This window comes from Bufo bufo, chromosome 1 (genome assembly GCF_905171765.1).
Source record: "Bufo bufo chromosome 1, aBufBuf1.1, whole genome shotgun sequence".
NCBI classification, from domain to species: domain Eukaryota; kingdom Metazoa; phylum Chordata; class Amphibia; order Anura; family Bufonidae; genus Bufo; species Bufo bufo.
This window is the reverse complement of record NC_053389.1, coordinates 501,037,744-501,061,127: the sequence shown is the minus strand read 5'-3', so window position 1 is coordinate 501,061,127 and position 23,384 is coordinate 501,037,744. Positions and strand designations below refer to the sequence as shown.

The following is a 23,384-nucleotide window of genomic DNA, read 5'->3' as shown; positions in this document are numbered from 1 at the left end:
CTGATTCGCTGATTAGCGTATCGCTAATCAGCATTTGTACTTTTATAGTATCTGTAAGTGATCAGAACTGATCACAGTCAGATCTATAATAGTATTAGTGTCACCTTAGCTCGCCCTCCACCCAAAACGCAGTGTTTGCCTGATCAGGCTTGATCGGTCGCCCACACGTGCGTTCACCCACGCCCGCCCCGCCGCAGTGACAAAAAAAAATTTTTTTTTTTATTACTGCACAATCACTTTACAAGCGCTGCGGCGATAAAAAAAATCTGTTTTGATATTTTTTATCAATCGCAGCGGATTCCGGTACTTCGCTAGCCTCCCATTTGTAAGACAGGCTTGCTTTTTTTCTTGGGTAGTCTCAGGGAATACCCCCTAAATTTAGTTGACCAAATGGCAAACAATGGGTATTCTTCTGAAGAGGCCTACAAGATTCTGACCCAGTTGGATGAGGAATGGGAACCCTCATCTGACGAATCTAGCGGGTCAGAATATGAACCTGTAGAAAGCAGTGACAGTCTTACCCAAAGTTTGGACGAGGAGGTTGAGGTCCCTGATAGCACCAGGCGTACCAGGCCCCGTGTTGCTAGACCACAGGTTATGCAGGATCCGCTTCAAAGGCAGCAGAGTGGGGCTGGCGCTGTCGGATTACGTGGTGAGGCATACACCAGCAGCGCAGCCCATCCTGGACCTAGTACAAGCACTGCCATACAAGATGGTGAAGTGGCGAGCACCAGAATTGCAGTTGAAGCTGGTACGGTGGCACGTGCATTAGTTCCCCCGTCGCAGCCTCCGCACAGACAGGCCCGTAGAGCCCCTAGAATCCCTGAGGTGCTGGCAAACCCTGATTGGCAGCCCCCAACTTCAGCCGCACCAGTAGTTCCCCCTTTCACCGCCCAGTCTGGAGTTCAGGTTGAGACAGCTCAGATCGGTTCGGCACTGGGATTTTTTGAGCTGTTCTTGACTGCAGAGCTCTTGGACTTAGTCGTGGCAGAAACAAATCGGTATGCCACTCAATTTATAGCCGCCAACCTGGGAAGCTTTTTTGCCCAGTCTTTCCAGTGGAAACCCGTCCAAGTTTCCGAAATTAACATTTTTCTAGGCCTTCTCCTCAACATGGGCCTGACAAAAAAGCATGAATTGCGGTCATATTGGTCCACAAACCCAATTCATCACATGCCCATGTTCTCTGCTGCCATGTCCAGGACACGATTTGAGACCATCCTGTGTTTCCTGCACTTTAGCGACAACAGCACCTCTCGTCCCAGAGGCCACCCAGCTTTTGACCGGCTCCACAAAATTCGGCCCCTCATAGACCACTTCAACACCAAATTTGCAGATTTGTATACCCCTGAGCAAAACATCTGCGTAGACGAGTCCCTTATACATTTTACCGGGCGCCTTGGCTTCAAACAATACATCCCAAGCAAGAGCGCCCGGTATGGGGTCAAATTGTATAAGCTCTGTGAAAGGGCCACAGGCTATACCCACAAATTTCGGATCTATGAGGGTAAAGATCAGACCCTGGAGCCGGTCGGTTGCCCTGACTACCTGGGGAGCAGTGGGAAGACAGTCTGGGACTTGGTGTCACCCTTATTTGGCAAGGCGTACCATCTTTATGTGGACAATTTTTACACAAGTGTGCCCCTCTTCAGGCATTTGTTCCTAGAACAGATTGGCTGCTGTGGCACCGCGCGACCTAGTCGCCGGGGCTTCCCCCAACGGCTCGTTACCACCCGTCTTGCAAGGGGGGAGAGGGCTGCCTTGTGTAACGAAGAACTGCTCGCGGTGAAATGGAGAGACAAGCGTGACGTTTACATGCTCTCCTCCATTCACGCAGACACGACAATACAAATAGAACGGGCAACCAGTGTCATTGAAAAGCCCCTCTCAGTCCACGACTATAATTTGCTCATGGTAGGGGTGGACTTCAATGACCAGATGTTGGCTCCTTATTTAGTTTCCCGACATACCAGACGCTGGTTTAAGAAGGTGTCTGTATATTTGATTCAATTGGCTGCATATAATAGTTTTGTTCTCTACAGTAAGGCTGGGAGAACAGGATCCTTCCTCAAATTTCAAGAAGAGATCATCGAGAACCTCCTGTATCCAGGTGGTTCCGTGGCCCCATTCACCAGTGTAGTGAGCCGTCTACACGAGCGACATTTCCCCAGTGTCGTTTCTGGTACCTCAACCCAAGCGTCACCGAAAAAGATGTCGTGTCTGTAGCAGGATTGGAAAAAGGCGTGACACCCCCTATTTCTGTTCTGACTGCCCTGACCACCCTGCCCTATGCTTAGGGGAGTGTTTCCAGAAGTACCACACACAGGTACACTTAGCATAGGGATTGCGTTCCACAAGACAGGCACACAGGGCTATTAGGGCCCTTTCACTCACAGCTGCTGCAAACCTCTCCTTTCACCTGGGACAAAGTGCATAATGTACTTCACCACATCTCTGGGCGATTTGCGCTTTGCACATTGTCCCATGGGGAAGGAGAGGTTTGTCCTATAAAGGTAAAAAAAAAAAAAATCACAAAAAAAAATCACCGGTAAGCAAAAAAGTTAATGTTCTATTCAAAAAGTTAAAGTTTATAAAAGTTTATGTTCCGTTCAAATGTTATAAAAACTTAATGTTAATAAATTTATTGCGTTGCGGCCTGGTTTTTTCTTTTTTTTTTTACCTTCTAGGTGGACCAACCGATGAACGAGCTGCATTCTGACAGAAACATTGCGCTGCTGTCAGATTACACAAAAGTCAGTGTATGCGGCGCTGCAAGACGAGATTTCTCCTCTGCAGTAAAAGATACGTTTGCCGAGGCATATGAGCTGAGGGGCGCGGTGTTCATATGCTTTGGCAAACACTTTGTATATAAAAAAAAAATAATAAAAAAAAATCCTGGCAATGATTTATTCATCCACATCGATTGATGTGAATGGAGAAATCAGGTTTGCCAGGGCATACGAGCTGAGTGGGTTTGGATGTTGGGCAGAGCTCCTATGTCCTGGCAGGCGCCTTTCCCCTCCTTTTTTTTTTTTGGCAGAGATTTTTTCATCCACATTGATCGATGCGAATGAAGAAATCTGTGCCGTTCATTTTTTCTTTCAGCCCAGAGGCTGAACGGAAAAAATAAATCTCATTACCCGTATGCTCAATATAAGGAGAATAGCAGAAACTCCTAATGCTGGCCATACATGTAATGATTGTGGAGACCCTCAAATGCCAGGGCAGTACAAACACCCCACAAATGACCCCATTTTGGAAAGAAGACACCCCAAGGTATTCGCTGAGGGGCATATTGAGTCCATGAAAGAATGAAATTTTTGTCCCAAGTTAGCGGAAATGGAGACTTTGTGAGAAAAAATAAATAAAATCAATTTCCGCTAACTTGTGCAAAAAAAAAATAATCTTCTATGAACTCGCCATCCCCTCATTGAATACCTTGGGGTGTCTTCTTTCCAAAATGGGGTCACATGTGGGGTATTTATACTGCCCTGGCATTTTAGGGGCCCTAAAGCGTGAGAAGAAGTCTGGGATCCAAATGTCTAAAAATGCCATCCTAAAAGGAATTTGGGCCCCTTTGCGCATCTAGGCTGCAAAAAAGTGTCACACATGTGGTATCGCCGTACTCAGGAGAAGTTGGGCAATGTGTTTTGGGGTGTCATTTTACATATACCCATGCTGGGTGAGATAAATATCTCGGTCAAATGCCAACTTTGTATAAAAAAATGGGAAAAGTTGTCTTTTAGATGGGTATATGTAAAAAGACACCCCAAAACACATTGCCCAACTTCTCCTGAGTACGGCGATACCACATGTGTGACACTTTTTTGCAGCCTAGGTGGGCAAAGGGGCCCACATTCCAAACAGCACCTTTAGGATTTCACAGGGCATTTTTTACACATTTTGATTTCAAACTACTTCTCACGCATTAGGGCCCCTAAAATGCCAGGGCAGTATAACTACCCCACAAGTGACCCCATTTTGGAAAGAAGACACCCCAAGGTGTTTCGTGATGGGCATAGTGAGTTCATGGAAGTTTTTATTTTTTGTCACAAGTTAGTGGAATATGAGACTTTGTAAGGAAAAAATATATATATAAAATCATCATTTTCCGCTAACTTGTGACAAAAAATATAAAGTTCTATGAACTCACTATGCCTATCAGCGAATACCTTGGGGTGTCTACTTTCCGAAATGGGGTCATTTGTGGGGGTTTTCTACTGTCTGGGCATTGTAGAACCTCAGGAAACATGACAGGTGCTCAGAAAGTCAGAGCTGCTTCAAAAAGCGGAAATTCACATTTTTGTACCATAGTTTGTAAACGCTATAACTTTTACCCAAACCATTTTTTTTTTTTACCCAAACATTTTTTTTTTTATCAAAGACATGTAGAACAATAAATTTAGAGAAAAATTTAAATAGAAATGTAGTTTTATTTGAAAAATTTTACAACTGAAAGTGAAAAATGTAAAAAAATCTGTAAATTTCGATTAATAACAAAAAAAATAAAAATGTCAGCAGCAATGAAATACCACCAAATGAAAGCTCTATTAGTGAGAAGAAAAGGAGGTAAAATTCATTTGGGTGGTAAGTTGCATGACCGAGCAATAAACCGTGAAAGTAGTGTAGTGCAGAATTGTAAAAACTGGTCTGGTCATTAAGGGTGTTTAATCTAGGGGAGCTGAGGTGGTTAAACAGCCGTAACTAAGGAAAAAACTCAAGGAAAACAGTGTTATGTAAAGAAACTAAAGATGGCTTTATGCATAATGCTGCTGCAGCAGTAACATATGCCAAGATTGATTTTTTTATGAAAACAGTTACCCTTTAACTTAAATTACCGCTTGGTTGGCTTTATTTTGTGCCAAAATTGTGGCACATGTTTTTACTAAGTTCAGTGCACCGTTCAACATGTAATAATGGAGATCCCATTCATAGAATTATAGTCAGCAACTGAAAAAGGTTTCTGGACATGTCACCACCTAGATGGGATATTATCGCAGTGGGTACACTAATCATGGTGTAAACAGAGTAAAATCTCATAAAGTAACTCATAAAGCATATTTTCCCTGGACAAATCGGTATAACTGAAAAAAACTAAATGAGTAAATAGAGTTGATATATTTAATTTTACAACTGCAATTTACCTCGCTCCACTCACTAATAGTCCACACAGGGCAAGCATGTTCATTGCAGCTCTGGGTCACTACTCTTTGTTCTTCACTGCATTCACGATCAGCCAAACGATGACCAAAGTTGTTTATGCAATAAGCTTCTCTTGTCTGCATTCCTCTTCCACAAGTCCTGGTGCACTGTCATTTACACACAGAAAAATTGTCATATATTTATATTAACCTCATCAGTGACAAAATGCTGAAGCATTTTCAATAATATAATCTTGGAAATATTGAAAATATAATGAGACGTCAGTCCTAATCCATCCCCGCAATCATGTGTACGTGATGGTGCAGGGTACAGAAGCTGGAGTATAAATGACAGAGTTCAGACTGCACATGCGCTAGTTCCCCTGTCTGCTCCCAGTATAAGTGAATGGAGGCCGCAGATTGACAGGGTCCTCCATCAACAATCAGCAGTCATAATCCCAGCGCAGTGCCAACATGCAGGTCAGGGCACCTGCTAGTAAAGTTTTTTTCATTTCAGACATCAGTGGCGATAGTTTAAAAAGGTTTTCCCAGACTTTAATACTGATGACATATCCTCAGTATAGGTCATCAGTATATGATCGGTGGGGGTCCGACACTAAAACGGACGTTCCCGTGACAGGTGCCAGGAGACCAGTGACACTGGCAACACGTGGTTTGATCTGACAGGTTCCTTGTGGATCAATTTGTGTCTGTGTGGTTTCTGGTAATGGACACACCCCTTGCCTCAGGTGTTGCTTATGTGGTCATCTAACCTTTCCTATTTATTGTGGCTTCTCCCACCATGCTGTGTGGTTTATAGCTTCAGTTTTGTTTTGGAGTGCTGGTGTTTGGATTTCGGCAGAGTTCCTGTGCTTCCATAGCCATTTGAAGTTAAGTGTCTCCTTCCCCTGTTGTTTATTGTTGGGGTTTTCTTGTGTTGTTCTTTTCCCTGCCATTTGTGTTTAGGCCTGAGGGAGACTCCTGTTCGTCCTACCGTTCGGAGGAACAGGTTGTCTCTTGTCCTGACATTAGTACCAGGGTCCTCCTACAGGGTGAGTTAGGACTTTAGGTTCCTGTGTATGAACTCACCTACCTCTGGGGTCAGTTCATACTTGCAGTCAGTCAGGACTTTGATTAGAGTTTCTCTAGGAGGTGACCTGCTCCTTTCCATATTTACCAGGCCTTTTCCCCTCACCCCTTTCCCTCCTACCTTCGGAGTGAGTTTCCCTCCCACACCGAAGTGTGACAGACACACAAGATCCACGCTGATCAGCTGTATGAGAAGGCACCGGCGCTCCTGTGAGCACAGATACCTTCTCAAACAGCTGATCGGCGTGGGTCCCGAGTGTCGGACCCCCACTGATCAGATACTGGAAAACTCTTTAATAATGCTTATTACTAGATGCATGCATGTGTTGTTACCTGCAGCCAGTAATATAAACGGGCCAACCCCTTTAACCCTTAGCATACCTGAGGTTTTTTGTTTTTGCGTTTTCATTTTTCTGGATTTTTCACCCTTTAGATGCTGTGATCTCAACTGATCACAGCATCTAAATCTTTAATGACTGCGATCGGCATGATTGACCGTAGTGGTCATTAGCCATGCGTTTCTGCTGTTTGAAGCAGCGGAGACCCGTCGGCCTTGGCGCACACCATCACTACCAACGCTTAATGTACAGCGATGGCAGCGAATCGCGTTTTGTGCGGATCCGTCTTCTATCTGCACAGACGGATCCGCACAAATAATGCAAGCACTTGTATCCGTTAATAACGGATCTGTTTGCATTATTCATTCAAAAAAAAGTCTAAGTCAAAACGGATCTGAAAGTCAATGGGGGACGGATCCGTTTTCAATTGCACCATACTGTGTCAGTGAAAAACGGATCCGTCCCCATTGACTTACATTGAAAGTCTAGACGGATCCGTTAGGCTCCACATAGTCAGACGACTAGCTGCTTAACTGATCCATTTTGGGCCTCTTGTGAGAGCCCTGAAACGGATCTCACAAGCGGACCCAAAAACACCAGTATGAAAGTAGCCATAAAGGGATTTTTTGGGAGTACTAAGGTGCTTGTGTAGTTGCTTAACTTATGTACTGTACATCTTTCCCATGCTTTTTTCAATTTGGACTCTCCTGACCTGTGTTTATGTAACCAAATCCCTCTGGTTTCTATCCTGTATGTAGCACTTCCTGTTGCTGTATCCAACCAAACCCATGATGCACTTCACCTCTCAGCCACAGATCCAGCACAGCTCCAACACCCAGCTAGTTTATAGCTCCTCAACAGAGATAGTTACATAGTCACAGGCCCTGTTGCTGCTTTGACACATCCATGGACATAACATCAAAGGAAATAGGAAAGAGATGTATGAATATAGACATGTGACCACAACTCAGAACGGGAGATAAGAGCCATAAAGATAAAAATAAATATATTACAAAATTACAGATACAGATACTGATGCAAACTGGGAAAGTTTTTAATGACCAAGCATTCCAAGAGCCATACATTTTTTGTTTGTTTTATCTGTCAATTTAGCTGTATGAGGGCTTCTTCTTTTTTGGGGTATATAAAATATATTGCATATCTTTTATTAACTTCTCATAGAAGTGGCAGTGGAGCTGCCAAAGTAGTATAGTGGTGTCACTAAAATGGTGTGTCTCCCCCAAGATAAAATAGGTGAGAAAGAAAAGTCTGGGTTTGACAGACGATTGGGCTGCTAATGAGGATTAATTAGAGATCAGGTAAATATGGACTAAGCCCTTCTAACGGGGCTCCCAATCTGAGGAAGAAGCAGGCTGTGCCAAGGCGTGTGGGAGCCAGGACCTCTCACCAGATGTATGGTATGAATTATGACCTGTGTTCTGGGGAACTGGGTGGTAGACCAATGTTCTATTTGTGCTAGATGGCCTATGTTTTAATTTGTATCCTGTATTGGAAATATACAAAAGATTGCTGTGGAAAGTACACTATCTTTCTGTGACAAGAGATAAAGCTGGTTGCGGCCAGTTTGCATCCAGATCTACGGTGTTGGAGTGGCTTCTTGAGGTCTGTCAACCAGCTAAATGGAGGAGATGGTGATTCCAGGGAGCTAAGAGACCCCCAAGTTGTTACAAGGGATGGAAAAGAACAGCGATTCTGCCATTGTTTTGATATTTGTTTTATTTTATAAATAACATCATAAATGTATTCCCTTGGTTGATTTGTTATGGCAATACCAAATATATATAGTTTTGCATGTTTTACTACTTTTTCACAATAAAAACGTTAACCCATTTCGGACCTCCATTGTACATGCATTAAACATGGCGTCCACTCGCGAGTGCCATAACCGCCAGGTTTCTGCAGTTTTAAACAGCAGAGGCCTGGGGCAAATGTCTGCGATAATGCCGATCGCAGATATTTAACCCCTCAGATGGTAGACCTTTATTAGGCCTAGTTCACACGAACGTATGGCTTTTATAGTTTTTTGCGGTCCGTTTTTCACGGATCCGTTGTTCCGTTTTGGAGTTTCGTTGTGTTTCCGTTTCCGTTCTTCCGTATGGCATATACAGTATACAGTAATTACATAGATAAAATTGGGCTGGGCATAACATTTTCAATAGATGGTTCAGCAAAAACGGAACAGATACGGAAGACATACGGATGCATTTCCGTTTGTGTTCCGTTTTTTTTGCGGACCCATTGACTTTAATGGAGCCACGGAACGTGATTTGCGGCCAAATATAGGACATGTTCTATCTTTCCACGGAACGGAAAAACGGAAATACGGAAACGGAATGCATACGGAACACATTCCTTTTTTTTGAGGAACCATTGAAATGAATGGTTCCGTATAAGGACCGTATACGGAACACAAAAAAATGGGCCGTACACCCGCAAAAAAAAAGGTTCGTATGAACTAGGCCTTAGACTCATAGCTACAATGGAAATTCATTAGTATAGAAATTAACATTAAATTACTACATACCCTAACATTAACTTATATGTACCCTAATATATGCAGTAACCCCTTGAGGATGCAGCCTAGTTTGGTACATAAGGCTCCATCATTTTTTACATTTCCGCATTTCAAAAGCTGTAACTTTTTTTATTCTTCCATTGACATAGCCATATGAGGTCTTGTTTTAGGACAAATTGTATTTATTAATTTCAACATTTTGAAATGGGTGACAGCGTGAAAAATGAAGCAATTCTAGATTGATGTTTTTCATTTTTATAGTGTTCACTGCGTGGTAAAAATGATATTGATTTCATTGTCGGGAGATACCAAATTTATGTGTTTTTTGTACATTTAAAAATTGAAAGGCAATTTTTTGGGAAAAAAGATTGCATTGAATCACCATATCTTGACACCCCAAATATTTTATTTTTCAACTGATGGAACTGTGTGATGGCTCATTTTTTTGTTTGTCAGTCTGTAGGTTTTTTATTAATACCATATTGGGATACATGTGACCTTTTGGTGATTTTTTTTAAATTAAATGTTTGGGGGGTGTTCACTATGCAGGTTGAATAATTTAATAGACTGGGTCATTATGGACATGGCAATACCAATCATGCTAATAAATAAAATATATATTTACAGTGCATCACCAAGCACAGTGTCAAGTGTTGGTTGGAGTAATGTAAAGCATGCCACCATTGGACTTTTGAGCAGTGGAAACATGTTCTGTAGAGTGATGAATAACTCTTCTCTATCTGGCAGTCTGATAGAGGAGTCTGGGTTGGAATGTTACCTGTTTGACTGCATTGTGCCAACTGTAAAGTTTAAAAGAGATAGGGATAATGCTATGAGGTTGTTTTTCAGGGGTTGACCTTTTAAAACTTTAATATTATTATTATTATTATTTTTAATTGTGCTCAGTAATTCTAATCTCCTGGCGAGTTGGTACAGAGTATGGGAGTAGTAGTGGCCCTGATGAGATGTTGTGTTAATGTGTACTGACTAAGGCCGTTGCTCCCCTGTGGATCATTGCATTTGAAGAATCAGGTCAGAAGTAAACAGATACAGTAAAAGTCACTCTTATTATGGCCCGGTGGTTGTTCTAGGTAATAGGTGTCTGAGCCATAGTCCCTCACCTGTAGCAATGCCTAAAGCTGTGATTTCACTGATCACTCTCCTGTCTAGGCACACAGAAGCTTCTTGGAAGCAGTGTTCTTGATTCTAATGATCTCTCTGGAGTGAGTCTCTCAGGAGAATTTAGTAACAAACTCTAGGAGTAGGAGGAGCTCTGGCATATGCTTTCTATCTCCTCATTCCTGGCAGGAAGCAGGACCAGCCCACTCCTACCAAGAGGGGAGGAACAGGGTGGTTAGCCCTGTTCCTGCTAGCCACTACCAACCATACCTTCTCTTGCTGGAACATATGGCCTAAACATGTGAAAATACACAACATAACAATGCATAAGAATACATTTGCAGATACCCCCAGGTCTGAGGTACAGTACTGCATAGGCAGTCAATTACATCTTGCTAGAGGCAGCCAGCTCATGGCAAGCCTGGTGGCCTTCAGAAAGCTATCGGCTGCCATAACAACTACTCAGCACCCTGTGATTGTGTTTGCTGTGTGCCGATTGGGCCGATAATACAGCTAGCAGCTACGAGTTGATATACAGCTGGCACCTGCAAGCACTGGGGCAGGCACAGCTCCAGTCCTAAGCCCGCACCTTTGCTGTGACATACCATTATGGTAACTCGGTGACGTAACAGTATGTCAGTGAGCATTAAGGGGTTAACTGACATGTACCCCAAAATCATATCGAAAAAAAAAATCAACAGTTCATTCACAAAAAGCTATTTAGATGGAAAAAAAACAAGTAGTGGCTGAAAGCTGGCTCGTCCCAAGATTTTGATATTGACGATCTATGATCAGGCCATCCTGCACCCCTGCCAATCTGCTGTTTCTTTGTAATTCTGACACCAGAAGTCGGCTCCATTGTGTAATGGAAGGAGATGGTAACTGCAGTGCTGCTCCCATTAAAGGGAATCTGTCACCTCCGGCAAGCCCTAATAAATACAGTAATGCATGTATAGAATACCTGCTGCTGACCTCTAATCAGTAATTTGTCGATACTCACTCCTGTTCCCCTGTTGTGTGCCCATAAATTAGCTAGGTAATGCATTGAGAGGACTCCTGTGCATGCGCACATAATGGAAAGGACTCCAGAGGAAGTCCTCTCTATACATTTCACGGCCGGTTTAGGGGTTTGAGGTAGACTATTAACATACAAATTGCTGATCTGAAGTCAGCGGCAGGTGTTCTATAAATGTATTATTGTACTTAATAGGGCTTGCCAGAGGTGACAGATTCCCTTTGAAGTGAACAGGGGCAGGACTGTATTTTTTTTATTTTATTTTTTAGTAGAAATTAACTATACTGTAAAACTATAGGAAGAACTGCATCCTTACCTGGGTCCATTCTGAATATCGCCAGCTGGTTAAAAGGCAGTTTCCATGGCAAGGTTCACTGACTGGAGGCTTAGGTTGGCTGATACAAAATTTATCTTCCACAGGTGTGGTCAGACCTCTTACAGAAGAATATTTGATACAGCGCACATCCAGCGACCGATGTCCAGGTCCACATTGTGATGAACAATCACCTTTGCCAGTGACAAACCACCTTTAGACAAAACATTAGACAGAACAGAAATAACTACGTATGTTAGCTTGTTTCTCATATAATAATGTTAAGAATGAAATTCTGGCTGAGTTCACAATGGCGTCATCACTTTCCATTGTTACGCTCCGTAAAAATAAAGGATTCAGCACACAACTGAATCAAACAGAGCTGAACAGATTCCACTGACTACAATAGGGTCAGTGTCCATTTGGGATGCTGCTTTTTTACCAGAAAAAGACGTTCTATATGCAGGACTTTTCTGGCCGATCTGTTTGCCAGAATCTGCAATGGAGGCCCCGAACAGAGCCTCCAACATAGATGTGAACAAGACCTTACCCTAACAGAAAGCACGGGTAAATTAGACTGCGTTCACATCTCCGTCAGAGATGATCTGGCATAAATGCCGGCTGTGAGCCGGACAAAAAAAAGCTGTATGCAGTGGTATTTGTCCGTCCGAAACCCAGCATTTATGCCGGAAAGTGGCTGAATCACTGCCAGATCTCATTATGATGAATAGAGATCCGAAGGCGATATGTTGAATCCAGCAATGCTGGATCCGGTGAATGCCAGCAGCCTGTTCTCTGCCGGAACAGTTTGCTGGACATGTGAATGTAGCCTTTCTGTATAGTTTACACCAGTCGTCTAAGATCTGAAATATACTGAAAACTCAAATACATGTTCAGCCGTGATTGTAAAAATATATACACACACACACACACCATATAAAGTTGGAATAGTTCACTTTACAAACACACAGAAGTGATATTCATGTTTTACTTCCTATTCTGCCCATAAGCAGATTGAGAACAGTTTGCAAAATTTTGCCCCTGCTGCTTTACAGATAGAAAAATGTATTTGAGGGCAATGTTAAGAAACATATAATGTATACCTTAACTGGCAATCTGTGTTACACAACTCAGTAATGGGCTCTGGTCGAGATAAATATTCACATCTTTGATCAGAGACAACTGCTTGGTCACTTTTACGCTGACAGGTCACTTTTCTTTTCCGAACACCTGGATTCAAAACATATACATTTCACTTCTACCAAATAACAGGAGGATCCTGACATTAGATTTTTTGTATAAAGGGGTTACATGCAGTAAGATGCATCATTTATTAATGTACTGTCTGCAGCTCCTCTGTAAACAAGCCTTAAATGCAGTCACAGGACCATGCTCCTGCATGAAAGTGTGCGGCCCGTGCCCGTTTGCGGACTGCAAACACTGGGTCCACAATATAGGGGCACTGGCTGTGCGCGCTCTGTATCACAAATGGGGACCCATTCACTTGAATAGGTCTGCAATCTGCAAGATATGGAGTGGTAAGGAGCAGAGGCACGGAGCGGAAACCCACGGAAGCACTAAGGAGTGCTTCTGTAGGATTTCGGTCCGTGCTTCCGCACAGCAAAAATATAGAGCATGTTCTATTTTTTCGCAATGCGGACTGAATCTTGAGGTTTGTGGACCCATGCAAGCGAATGGGTCCGCATCCGCAAACGGCGGGCACGTGGCCGATGCCTGTGCTATTTGCGGTCTGCAGCACGGGCCGCACACGTTCATGTGCATGAGTGTTTAAATTGTGATTATCTCCCTCTCCTCTATATAACAGAATGTCACACATCACATGCCACTTCTCCCCTGCTCTGTATTACAGGGTGTGTAGTTAGTCTCTCAGTAGCAAATCTGCGTATAAAGTCAGTAATTACTACGTTACATCACGTAATGGAGAAGCATGTAGGCAGCTGTAAATAGGGGCAATATCTGTGGGAGGAGAGAGGAATAAAGGGAACTGTAGTTGTAGACATGGTGATCCTGCCCTCAGAAAGCCCTGGCTGCATCAAAAGAAGGTTGCAGCAGAGAGCCGGGCAAGTTAATTAAAGGGCATCTGTCAGCAGATTTGTACTTCTGAAACTGGCTGACCTGTTACATGTGCACTTGGCAGCTGAAGGCATCTGTTTTCCTATGTTCATATGTGCCTGCATTGCTGCGAAAAATGATTTTAAATGCAAATGAGCATATAGGAGCAACGGGGGCTTTGCCGTTACACCTAGACGTTCTGCTCTCTGTGCAACTTCTGCACCCACTCCACTTTAATTGACAGGCCTGGGCAGTGAAAATATCGTCAAGACTAGCCCTGTCAATCAAAGTGGAGAGGGCGCAGCAGTTACAGAGAGAGAAGAGCCTCTAGGTGTAACAGCAACTTCATAGGTAAAAATCATAGGCATAGGTACAAATCTGCTGACAGATGCCCTTGATAAATACCAACTTCTGATAGTGGGATCATCAGGTGAGCATTAAGACATGTATTGGCACTTTTCTATACTTTTTATAAGCTCAGAAATCCCCTTAAATATACATAAAATCATATTGCATAATATTTTTTTTATTCCGAAGGATGATTGTCATACTCAAAGTTTAGACTTTCACAATAACATAAAATACATTGTAGATGTTTTCCCCACTAACAGTTTACCTTGACATATCTTGTTGCAGGCTTGCCACGGCCCATAACTGCTCCAAGAAAATTGGTTGAATTTATCCTCAATAGGAATACTGAATGTATATCGAACATCAGGATTGTATAAATTTCCAACACATAAGATCTGGAACCAGATTGATTATATTTCAATAGTAAATATTTAATGTACATAGGTAACTTAAGAAAGATGAAACTATACCACTTATAATACTAAGCATGGCAGCAATGAAAATAATAAAATATCTCTATAATAAGAGGAACCCCCATAGCTTCTAGTGTAATGGAGATATTGACATCAAGATATGTCTGCCTTACAAACCTAGTCAAAACATGTGACGCATAGCATAACACAATGGAAACTTTAAAAGAAAGTTTTCTTGGTATAAATGCACTCACAGGCTTAAGGGCTCTATTGGACTTGGAAAGAGTCCTTTTCTCCCTTTTCCCTATTCATTATAGCACCGGTTTTCATCACCTGTAATCCAGAAAGAGGGAAGATGCAGATTGGACCAGTTCCTTAGTGAAAATATGCAAAGAAAGGAAAGGATGACCCTTTCCAAAGTCTCAAGCAGAACCCTTAACTTCCTGAATGGTATTTTCTAATAAAAAATATTTTTGAAAGATGTTACTCTCATGCTATGTATTATGTTTCAACAGGCAGAAAATATCTGTTTAACAAATATCTTAAAATATATATGCTTTATCACAGTAGTTTCCGGGTACTTTCACACTAGCGTTAAAGTTTTACGGTATTGAGTTCCGTCCTAGGGGCTCAATACCAGAAAAAAAACGGATCAGTTTTATCCTAATGCATTCTGAATGGAGATCAATCCGTTCAGTATGCATCAGGATGTCTTCAGTTCAGTCACTCTTACGGTATGTGGCCGGAGGAAACACCGCAACATGCTGCAGTATTTTCTCCGTCCAAAATTCCGGAACACTTAATGGAATGCCGGCATTATTTTTCATTGAAATGCAATAATGTCAGATCCGGCACCAAGTGTTCCGGAAAAAACGGATCCGATTTTCTGGTCTGCGCATGTAAAAATGTGAAAAAATAAATACCGGATCCGTTTTTCCGACGGAACTGCCTGCCGGAATCCAACAACGCAAGTGTGAGTAGCCTAAAGAAGGAACAACCAGTAAAAGCTGTGGACACCTCTAGATACGTTTTTTTACTATTACGTCCTATTATTTTTGGCTAAAAAAAAATTTTCTTGGTCTTTATTCAACACTTAACAGTTTGTCTTCTATAGCCTTCAGTTTCACTGCATCTACGGCCTGTTTTTTCAGCTTTTCAGTGAAATCCATCAAGTAGCTGCTCTGACTTAGGCCTATTGCACACGACCGTATGGCTTTTTCAGTGTTTTGCGGTCCGTTTTAAACGGATCCGTTGTTCCGTTTTTTGTTTCCGTTGTGTTTCCGTTTCCGTTCCGTTTTTCCGTTCCGTTTTTCCGTATGGCAAATACAGTATACAGTAATTTCATAGCAAAAATTGGGCTGGGCATAACATTTTCAATAGATGGATCCGCAAAAAACGGAACGGATACGGAAGACATACGGATGCACTTCCGTATGCATTCCGTTTTTTTGCGGACCCATAGACTTTAATGGAGCCACGGAACGTGATTTGCGGCCAAATATAGGACATGTTCTATGTTAAAACGGAACGGAAAAACGGAAACGGAATGCATACGGAACACATTCCGTTTTTTTTGCGGACCCATTGAAATCAATGGTTCCGTATACGGACCGTATACGGACCGCAAAAAACGGCCAGTAAACGGGAAAAAAAAAACGGCCTTGTGAAAGAGGCCTCACTCAATCTGTAACCCTTATCTCTAGTTCCCTAACAGCTCATAAACACTTATGTAAATTAAATTCTTATTAATTTGATATCAACACAAAAGTTAGCTTAAGTGCTTTTGCTGTAAAGACCCCTTTACACTGCCTGAGCATCAGGCAGATATTTGCTAAGAAGGATTTGTAGATTGTTTGTGCAGTTACCTAAATCACTCTTTGCTGGCAGCAGATCATGATTCTGTACGGAGACAAACCATGGCATTAGTGATCACTCTTTCCCATACTGTAGAGGAGATCACTGCATGTGAATGAGGCGGCCTCCTTCACTGATGAGCAAAGAACTGCCAGGAAGGAACACTTCCCTCCTGATAATCGTTAAGCAGTGTGAAAGGGCCTTTAGGGAGTTAGAGAGAAGGGCTACAGATTGAGCTGTCAGATAAGCTCTCTGAATTCAGTTAGGAGGAGAAGTGACAGTCAGCAAATACAGTGAAAGCTGTTGTAGACAAATTGTTGAAAATGTTTAATAAAGACAAACTGGAAAAATTATTTGTAGCCCAAGATAGGCAGAATGCAATCATTTAAAAAAATAACGCCCCCAAAAGGTTGCCATAGCCTTTAAAACGGACAGCACACAAACTGAATGGGTATACTCAATGGCCGACATCTGTAATCTAGTATACTTTTAACCTCCTTTATCAAAGGTAAAATTATAGATATCAGTGGCTCAAATGTATGCCTTTTCCCGTTATGTATAAAAAGACATTCAAACAGTCAGACAATTCCAAATGCATCAGATTTATTAAAAGGTATGCAACTAAATTAGGTACAACATATATCAAATACAAGTCAATTAGGTTACAAATCAGCTTACCTGAAGAATGAAATCTTCCTCGAGGCGGTCAGTGCAGTTTATTCTTTCTATTACATTGTCTGAACCACTATATTCTAGTACAGCACCTCTGGCATTTACTTCCCTTTTGAACCTGCTCACTACGAAATTTCCATTGAGAACGAAATTCCCTTGACCATCTGACAGAGCTGAAATAAATCGGGACAATCTGTTAGATATGGGAACATAACAGAAGAAAGGAAGATAGCTCACCATATACTAGTAGTAAGGTGAATAGATTTTCTTGTTTTAGAATGTAGAACTTATAATTAAAGGGGTATTCCCATCTGAGACAATGGGGGCATATGGTTAGGTATGGTAGGTGCAGATCCCACCTTTGGGACCCAGACCTCCACCGAGAGGGAAAGGTGGTGGCCGGAGGACCCTGGGTTTTCCAGGGTCCAGCCACCACCAAGCGTTCTCTCCCTGTAGTAATGAATGAGAGCTATTGCTCCCATTCATTTCTATGGGGCCGGCGGAAATAGCAGCATCCTAGCGATATGCCCCGATTGTCTGAGATGGGAAAAACCCTTTAACTTTTAGAGGAAGCGGAGCTTTTGCTGTACAGATTGTGACAGATAATATGTGACATATATTCACATTTAAAGGCGTTTTCCAGGAGTTAAATGTTGATGACCTATCTTTACATTAAGCTATCAATATCAGATCAGTGGGGGTCTGACTCCTGGTCCCCCTCCCCGCCTCTCTCTCAGTCTTATGGCTTCTCAGCAGCTCAGTCCCATACAAGTGAACACTGTGCTTGATATAATATAAAGAGCCCACAGTGCTTGTCCGAGCATTGCAGCCCCTTCAAACAGCTGATTGGCAGGGGTTCCGGGAGTCATCAATCTGATATTGGTCCTCAGGTCATTAATATTTACCTCCAAGAAAATCCCTTTAACTGAGACCATTACCGTATATAAATGATTAGAAACGTTTTCATACACTTACCCAGGTAGTTGTCATCATCAGGTCGTCCAGAGTAGCTGTGCTGATGAATATCAATGTTTGTTGCCCCAGCAGGAATTTTAATGATAATATTATATCCTAAAAAGAAATCATATATTTCTAAGTCCTAGAAGATGTCATAGCTGTTACATTGTGAACTAGTCATGCTTATTGAATTTAACAATAAATAAACCAGGATTGATTTCCTATGTATCAAAGACTTTCTGTCCCTATGATAAAATATGTTCTAATTGTGTATTGTATATAAACTGTGTTTAAGTAGTAACTTTATCAAATAAAATAGAAAATATCTTGGTTGACAGAGTTTAAAGTGGGCAGAGAGGCTAATAAAAAAATAAAAATAAAATCACCTTGCCCAGCTGAAACCAATCCACCACCACTGCTCTGTCCTCTCCACAGGGCTGCAGTCGTGATTTTATTGTTTTTATTAATTTTTTTGTATTAGTATAACACCCTCCCTGCAGTTTGGAGGAAAAAAAAGGAGACAACTCCTTTAAAGAATTTGTGCTAGCTACACCGTTAGACTCTTTCATTGCCAGAATAGTAAAAATAAATCTTGAGTCTACTGTAGGTTCACATCAGTGCATGAGCCTTAACTGAGGTATTCTCTATTGCAAGGAGCTTTGCCAGTTTTACCATCTCTCCAGTGATACAGCTGTTGCCCTCATAGCATGTCTCATTTCACACCGTCATTCCCTTAGGCTATGTTCCCTCTGACATAATCCATTTTTCAGGGGATTCAAATGGGCACTGCCAAACCTCATGAACTTCATTGGGGTCTGTCAAGGTTCTGGTACTTTTGATAGCGGGAATATCATTGCAGACTACAACATGTTTTCAAAGCTGAAATTCTTTCAGGTAAAGAGATTCTATGTTTAAGGCAACACATGACCGTATGTGTTTTGCGGTCCGTATGCCATCCTTTTTTTTTTTTTTTGGGCGGATCCATTGTAACAATGCCTAAAACGGACAAGAATAGAACAGGTTCTTTTTTTTGCGGGGCTACTCAGTATTTGCAAGATCTGCTTGTCGTCAGTGATTGGAATGATTCTTCATTATATATAGAAGATGAAAACGATTTCTAATTATGTGCAACTGGCACAGGGGCATAGTTTGTTACGTCCATAAAACCTGCAAAAAGCAGGTTTTTAGTCTCTGGATGTAAATAATGATGTTCAAATCCACTAACGGCAATCTTGGAAATGGTCATTAGCTGAAAGATAAAGTATACTAGAAAGTTGTAATTTACAAATAATTTTTATTAACATAATACCAGTAAATTCCTTTAAACATTCCACCACACCCAAATTGACATGTATTCTTAAACTAGACACCATACTGCATCCAAAACTGGCTTCTCAATCTACAATCAATGATGAGGGCCAAAACACAACCTCAAAAATCATATTTTGCAAATGCCTCACTCATGTAATGTTTATTAGGCCTCATGCACACGACAGTATTTTTTCACGGTCCGCAAAACGGGGTTCTGTTGTTCCGTGATCCGTTTTTTTTTTCCGTGTCTCGTCCTTGATTTTTGGAGGATCACCAGACATAAAAAGTGAAAAAAAAATCTAAGTCAAGTTTGCCTTGAAAATGATAGGAAAAAAACGGACACGGATCACGGACGCGGATGACAATCTTGTGTGCCTCCGTGTTTTTTCACGGACCCATTGACCTGAATGGGTCCGCGAACTGTTGACCGTGAAAAATATAGGACAGGTCATATTTTTTTTAAGGACTGGAAACACGGATCACGGACGTGGATGACAAACGGTGCATTTTCCGAGTTTTCAACGGACCCATTGAAAGTCAATGGGTCCGCAGAAAATCACGGAAAACGGAACAACGGACACGGAACCCAACAACGGTCGTGTGCATGAGGCCTTAGCCTCAGGAAAAAGTGAACCAGTGCTTAATGTATTCTTATCCCTTTATTAAAAGATGATTATAAATAGACATTATTGAGGTCTCAAATCCGGCCAGCCAGCTACAACGGCTATATATATTTTCTCTTAAACTAAATGGCTGACCATGTTCCAAATTGGTTTCTGTAAGGCTACTTTCACAGTAGCATTTTTTGCGGATCTGTCATGGATCTGCAAAAACGCTTCTGTTACAATAATACAACAGCATGCATCCGTCATGAACGGATCCGGTTGTATTATGTCTTCTATGGCCAAGACTGATCCGTCATGAACAGCGTTGAAAGTCAATGGGGGACGGATCAGTTTTCTATTGTGTCAGAGAAAACTGATCCCTCCCCATTGACTTACATTGTGTGTCAGGACAGATTCGTCTTGATCTGCACCACATCACAGACAGAAAAACGCTGCTTGCAGTGTTTTTCTGTCCGCGATGTGGACACAACCAAACAGAACAGAATGCATTTTGTGATATTTTTATACAGCAGGTTGTTACAAACATAGCGATACCTAATATGTCTACTTTTTTAACATTTATTTTAGCTTTACGCAATAAAAACGTTTTTGAAAGAAAAAAAATCATGTTTTTGTGTCTCCATATTCTGAAAGCCATATTTTTTATATTTTTTGGGTGATTTTCTTATGTAGGGGCTCCCTGTTCTCCTCCCTCCTCTACCGCAATACACTTAGAATTTTATCAGATCCAAAATGACTGACTATGGCCTCATCAGACCAGAGTATCGATTCTCAAAAGACATGACCTTCAATAATATGTGTCTTGCCAAAATCTAAATGGATCCTCTTATGTCATAGTAATAAAAGTCATTCCAATCTTTGCCAGCTCTAAGTCACTTGCTCTGAGATTCTCCTGCACCTAATTGGTAATAGGAAACCCAAATATGTTTCACTGTACTTCTAAAAAGAAATTGCCAAATGTAATAGTTTTCAGATGGGATGTACTCATTTATGCACTATACTATAAACAGGCCAACAATTTCCAAATCAGCAATTTCCAATGAACTCATAACTTAGCCCATTGATCCATGTGTCTGTAGATTCTCTGTCCAGAAAATCCACATCATATTATGGTAGCAACCAACGGGATGAGATTTTAACATAACTCATCCACATGCTACAGAATGGTATCCACCTGTAAATTCACATATGGTGAGGATTTTACATCCACAGCTTGTAGATTCTTTCTGCGGACTTTCACCCCAAATATATTGAAATGCACAGGGTGAAATCTGCAGCAAACTTAGAAGAAAATCAACATGTAAAATTGCAAAAATGTGCAGCCAAATCCACCATAGATTTTCTGTCCCATGTGGAAGTATCCTGTATTCTACATAAAAATAAAAACACATATAATCAATTAAAGCAGTGGTGCCCAACCATTTTTCGTCTGAGAGCCGCACTAGACATGGTATAAATTTTGCGGGCCAGAACCAGGTAGCTTTGCCAGAAAGAAATTCAAACACTGTGAGGGGGCACGTGTGAGTATTACTAAAATACATAATACGTAGGCCTTCAAATCTGCGTTGGAGGCTGCTTTTGGAGCCTCTGTTGCAGATTCTGTCGAAAGACCAGATGAAAAAAGACTTGTATGCAGCACTTTTGTGTCCAGGAAAAAAGACAGGATCCCTAACGGAAACTGAACGGATCCCATCATAGTCGGTGGAGTTTGTTCAGCTTCTTCCCTGTGGGGTGACAGGAGGAGGGGGAGCAGGGTCACTAGTGAGGTGACAGGAGGAGGGGGGAGCAGGGTCACTAATGGGGTGACAGAAGAAGGGGGAAGCAGGGTCAATAGTGAGGTGACAGGAGAAGGGGGGACAGGGTCACTAGTGAGGTGACAGGAAGAGGGGGGATCATGGTCACTAGTGAGGTGACAGGAAGAGGGGGGATCATGGTCACTAGTGAGGTGACAGGAGGAGGGGAAGCAGGGTCACTAGTGGGGTGACAGGAGAAGGGGGGACAGGGTCACTAGTGAGGTGACAGGAGGAGGGGGGAGCAGGGTCAATAGTGAGGTGACAGGAGAAGGGGGGACAGGGTCACTAGTGAGGTGACAGGAGGAGGGGGAAGCAGGGTCACTAGTGGGTTGACAAGAGGAGGGGGGAACAGGGTCACCAGTGGGGTGACAGGATGAGGGGAAGCAGGGTCACCAGTGGGGTGACAGGAGGAGGGGAAGCAGGGTCACTAGTGGGGTGACAGGAGGAGGGGGAGCAGGGTCACTAGTGGGGTGACAGGAGGAGGGGAGAGCAGGGTCACTAGTGAGATGAGAGGAGGAAGGGGGAGCAGGGTCACTAGTGGGGTGAAGGAGGAGGGGGGAGCAGGGTCACTAGTGGGGTGACAGGAGGAGGGGAGAGCAGGGTCACTAGTGAGATGAGAGGAGGAAGGGGGAGCAGGGTCACTAGTGGGGTGAAGGAGGAGGGGGGAGCAGGGTCACTAGTGGGGTGACAGGAAGAGGGGAAGCAGGGTCACTAGTGAGGTGACAGGAGGAAGGGGGAGCAGGGTCACTAGTGGGGTGACAGGAGGAGGGGAGAGCAGGGTCACTAGTGAGATGAGAGGAGGAGGGGAGAGCAGGGTCACTAGTGGGGTGACAGGAGGAGGGGGGAGCAGGATCACTAGTGGGGTGACAGGAGGAGGGTGAACAGGGTAACTAGTGAGATGAGAGGAGGAGGGGGGAGCAGGGTCACTAGTGGGGTGACAGGAGGAGGGGAGAGCAGGGTCACTAGTGAGGTGACAGGAGGAGGGGGAAGCAGGGTCAATAGTGGGGTGACAGGAGGAGGGGGAAGCAGGGTCACTAGTGGGGTGACAGGAGGAGGGGGGAGTAGGATCACTAGTGGGGTGACAGGGGGAGGGTGAACAGGGTCACTAGTCGGGTGAGAGGAGGAGGGGGGAGCAGGGTCACTAGTGGGGTGACAGGAGGAGGGGGAAGCAGGGTCACTAGTGGGGTGACAGGAGGAGGGGGAAGCAGGTTCACTAGTGAGGTGACAGGAGGAGGGGGAAGCAGGTTCACTAGTGAGGTGAAAGGAGGAGGGGGGAGCAGGTTCACTAGTGGGGTGACAAGAGGAGGGGGGGACAGGGTCACCAGTGGGGTGACAGGAGGAAGGGGGCAGGCTCACTAGTGGGGTGACAGGAGGAAGGGGAAGCAGGGTCACTAGTAAGGTGACAGGAGGAGAGGGGGAGCAGGGTCACTAGTGGAGTGATAGGGGGGGAGCAGGGTCACTAGTGGGGTGACAGGAGGAGGGGGAGCAGGGTCACTAGTGGAGTGACAGGAGGAGGGGGGCAGGCTCACTAGTGGGGTGACAGGAGGAAGGGGAAGCAGGTTCACAAGTAAGGTGACAGGAGGTGGGGGGAGCAGGGTCACTAGTGGGGTGATAGGGGGGAAGCAGGGTCACTAGTGGGGTGACAGGAGGAGGGGGAAGCAGGTTCACTAGTGAGGTGACAGGAGGAGGGGGAAGCAGGTTCACTAGTGAGGTGAAAGGAGGAGGGGGGAGCAGGTTCACTAGTGGGGTGACAAGAGGAGGGGGGGACAGGGTCACCAGTGGG

The 23,384-nt window shown here is 43.2% G+C and overlaps 1 protein-coding gene across 2 annotated transcripts in view; it reads right to left on the bottom strand.

Annotated features, from left to right (window-relative positions):
* The window catches only part of ADAMTS20 (ADAM metallopeptidase with thrombospondin type 1 motif 20), a 289,696-nt gene that overhangs the window by 124,248 nt on the left and 142,064 nt on the right, over positions 1-23,384 (bottom strand). For both annotated transcript variants that reach the window (XM_040410795.1, XM_040410806.1), the window contains exons 16-21: positions 17,890-17,985; positions 16,921-17,087; positions 14,241-14,370; positions 12,655-12,781; positions 11,555-11,765; positions 5,145-5,309 (exon numbers count right to left, since the gene is read on the bottom strand). In XM_040410795.1, the coding sequence (XP_040266729.1) occupies positions 5,145-5,309; positions 11,555-11,765; positions 12,655-12,781; positions 14,241-14,370; positions 16,921-17,087; positions 17,890-17,985 (896 nt within the window). The remainder of the gene's footprint in view (positions 1-5,144; positions 5,310-11,554; positions 11,766-12,654; positions 12,782-14,240; positions 14,371-16,920; positions 17,088-17,889; positions 17,986-23,384) is intronic.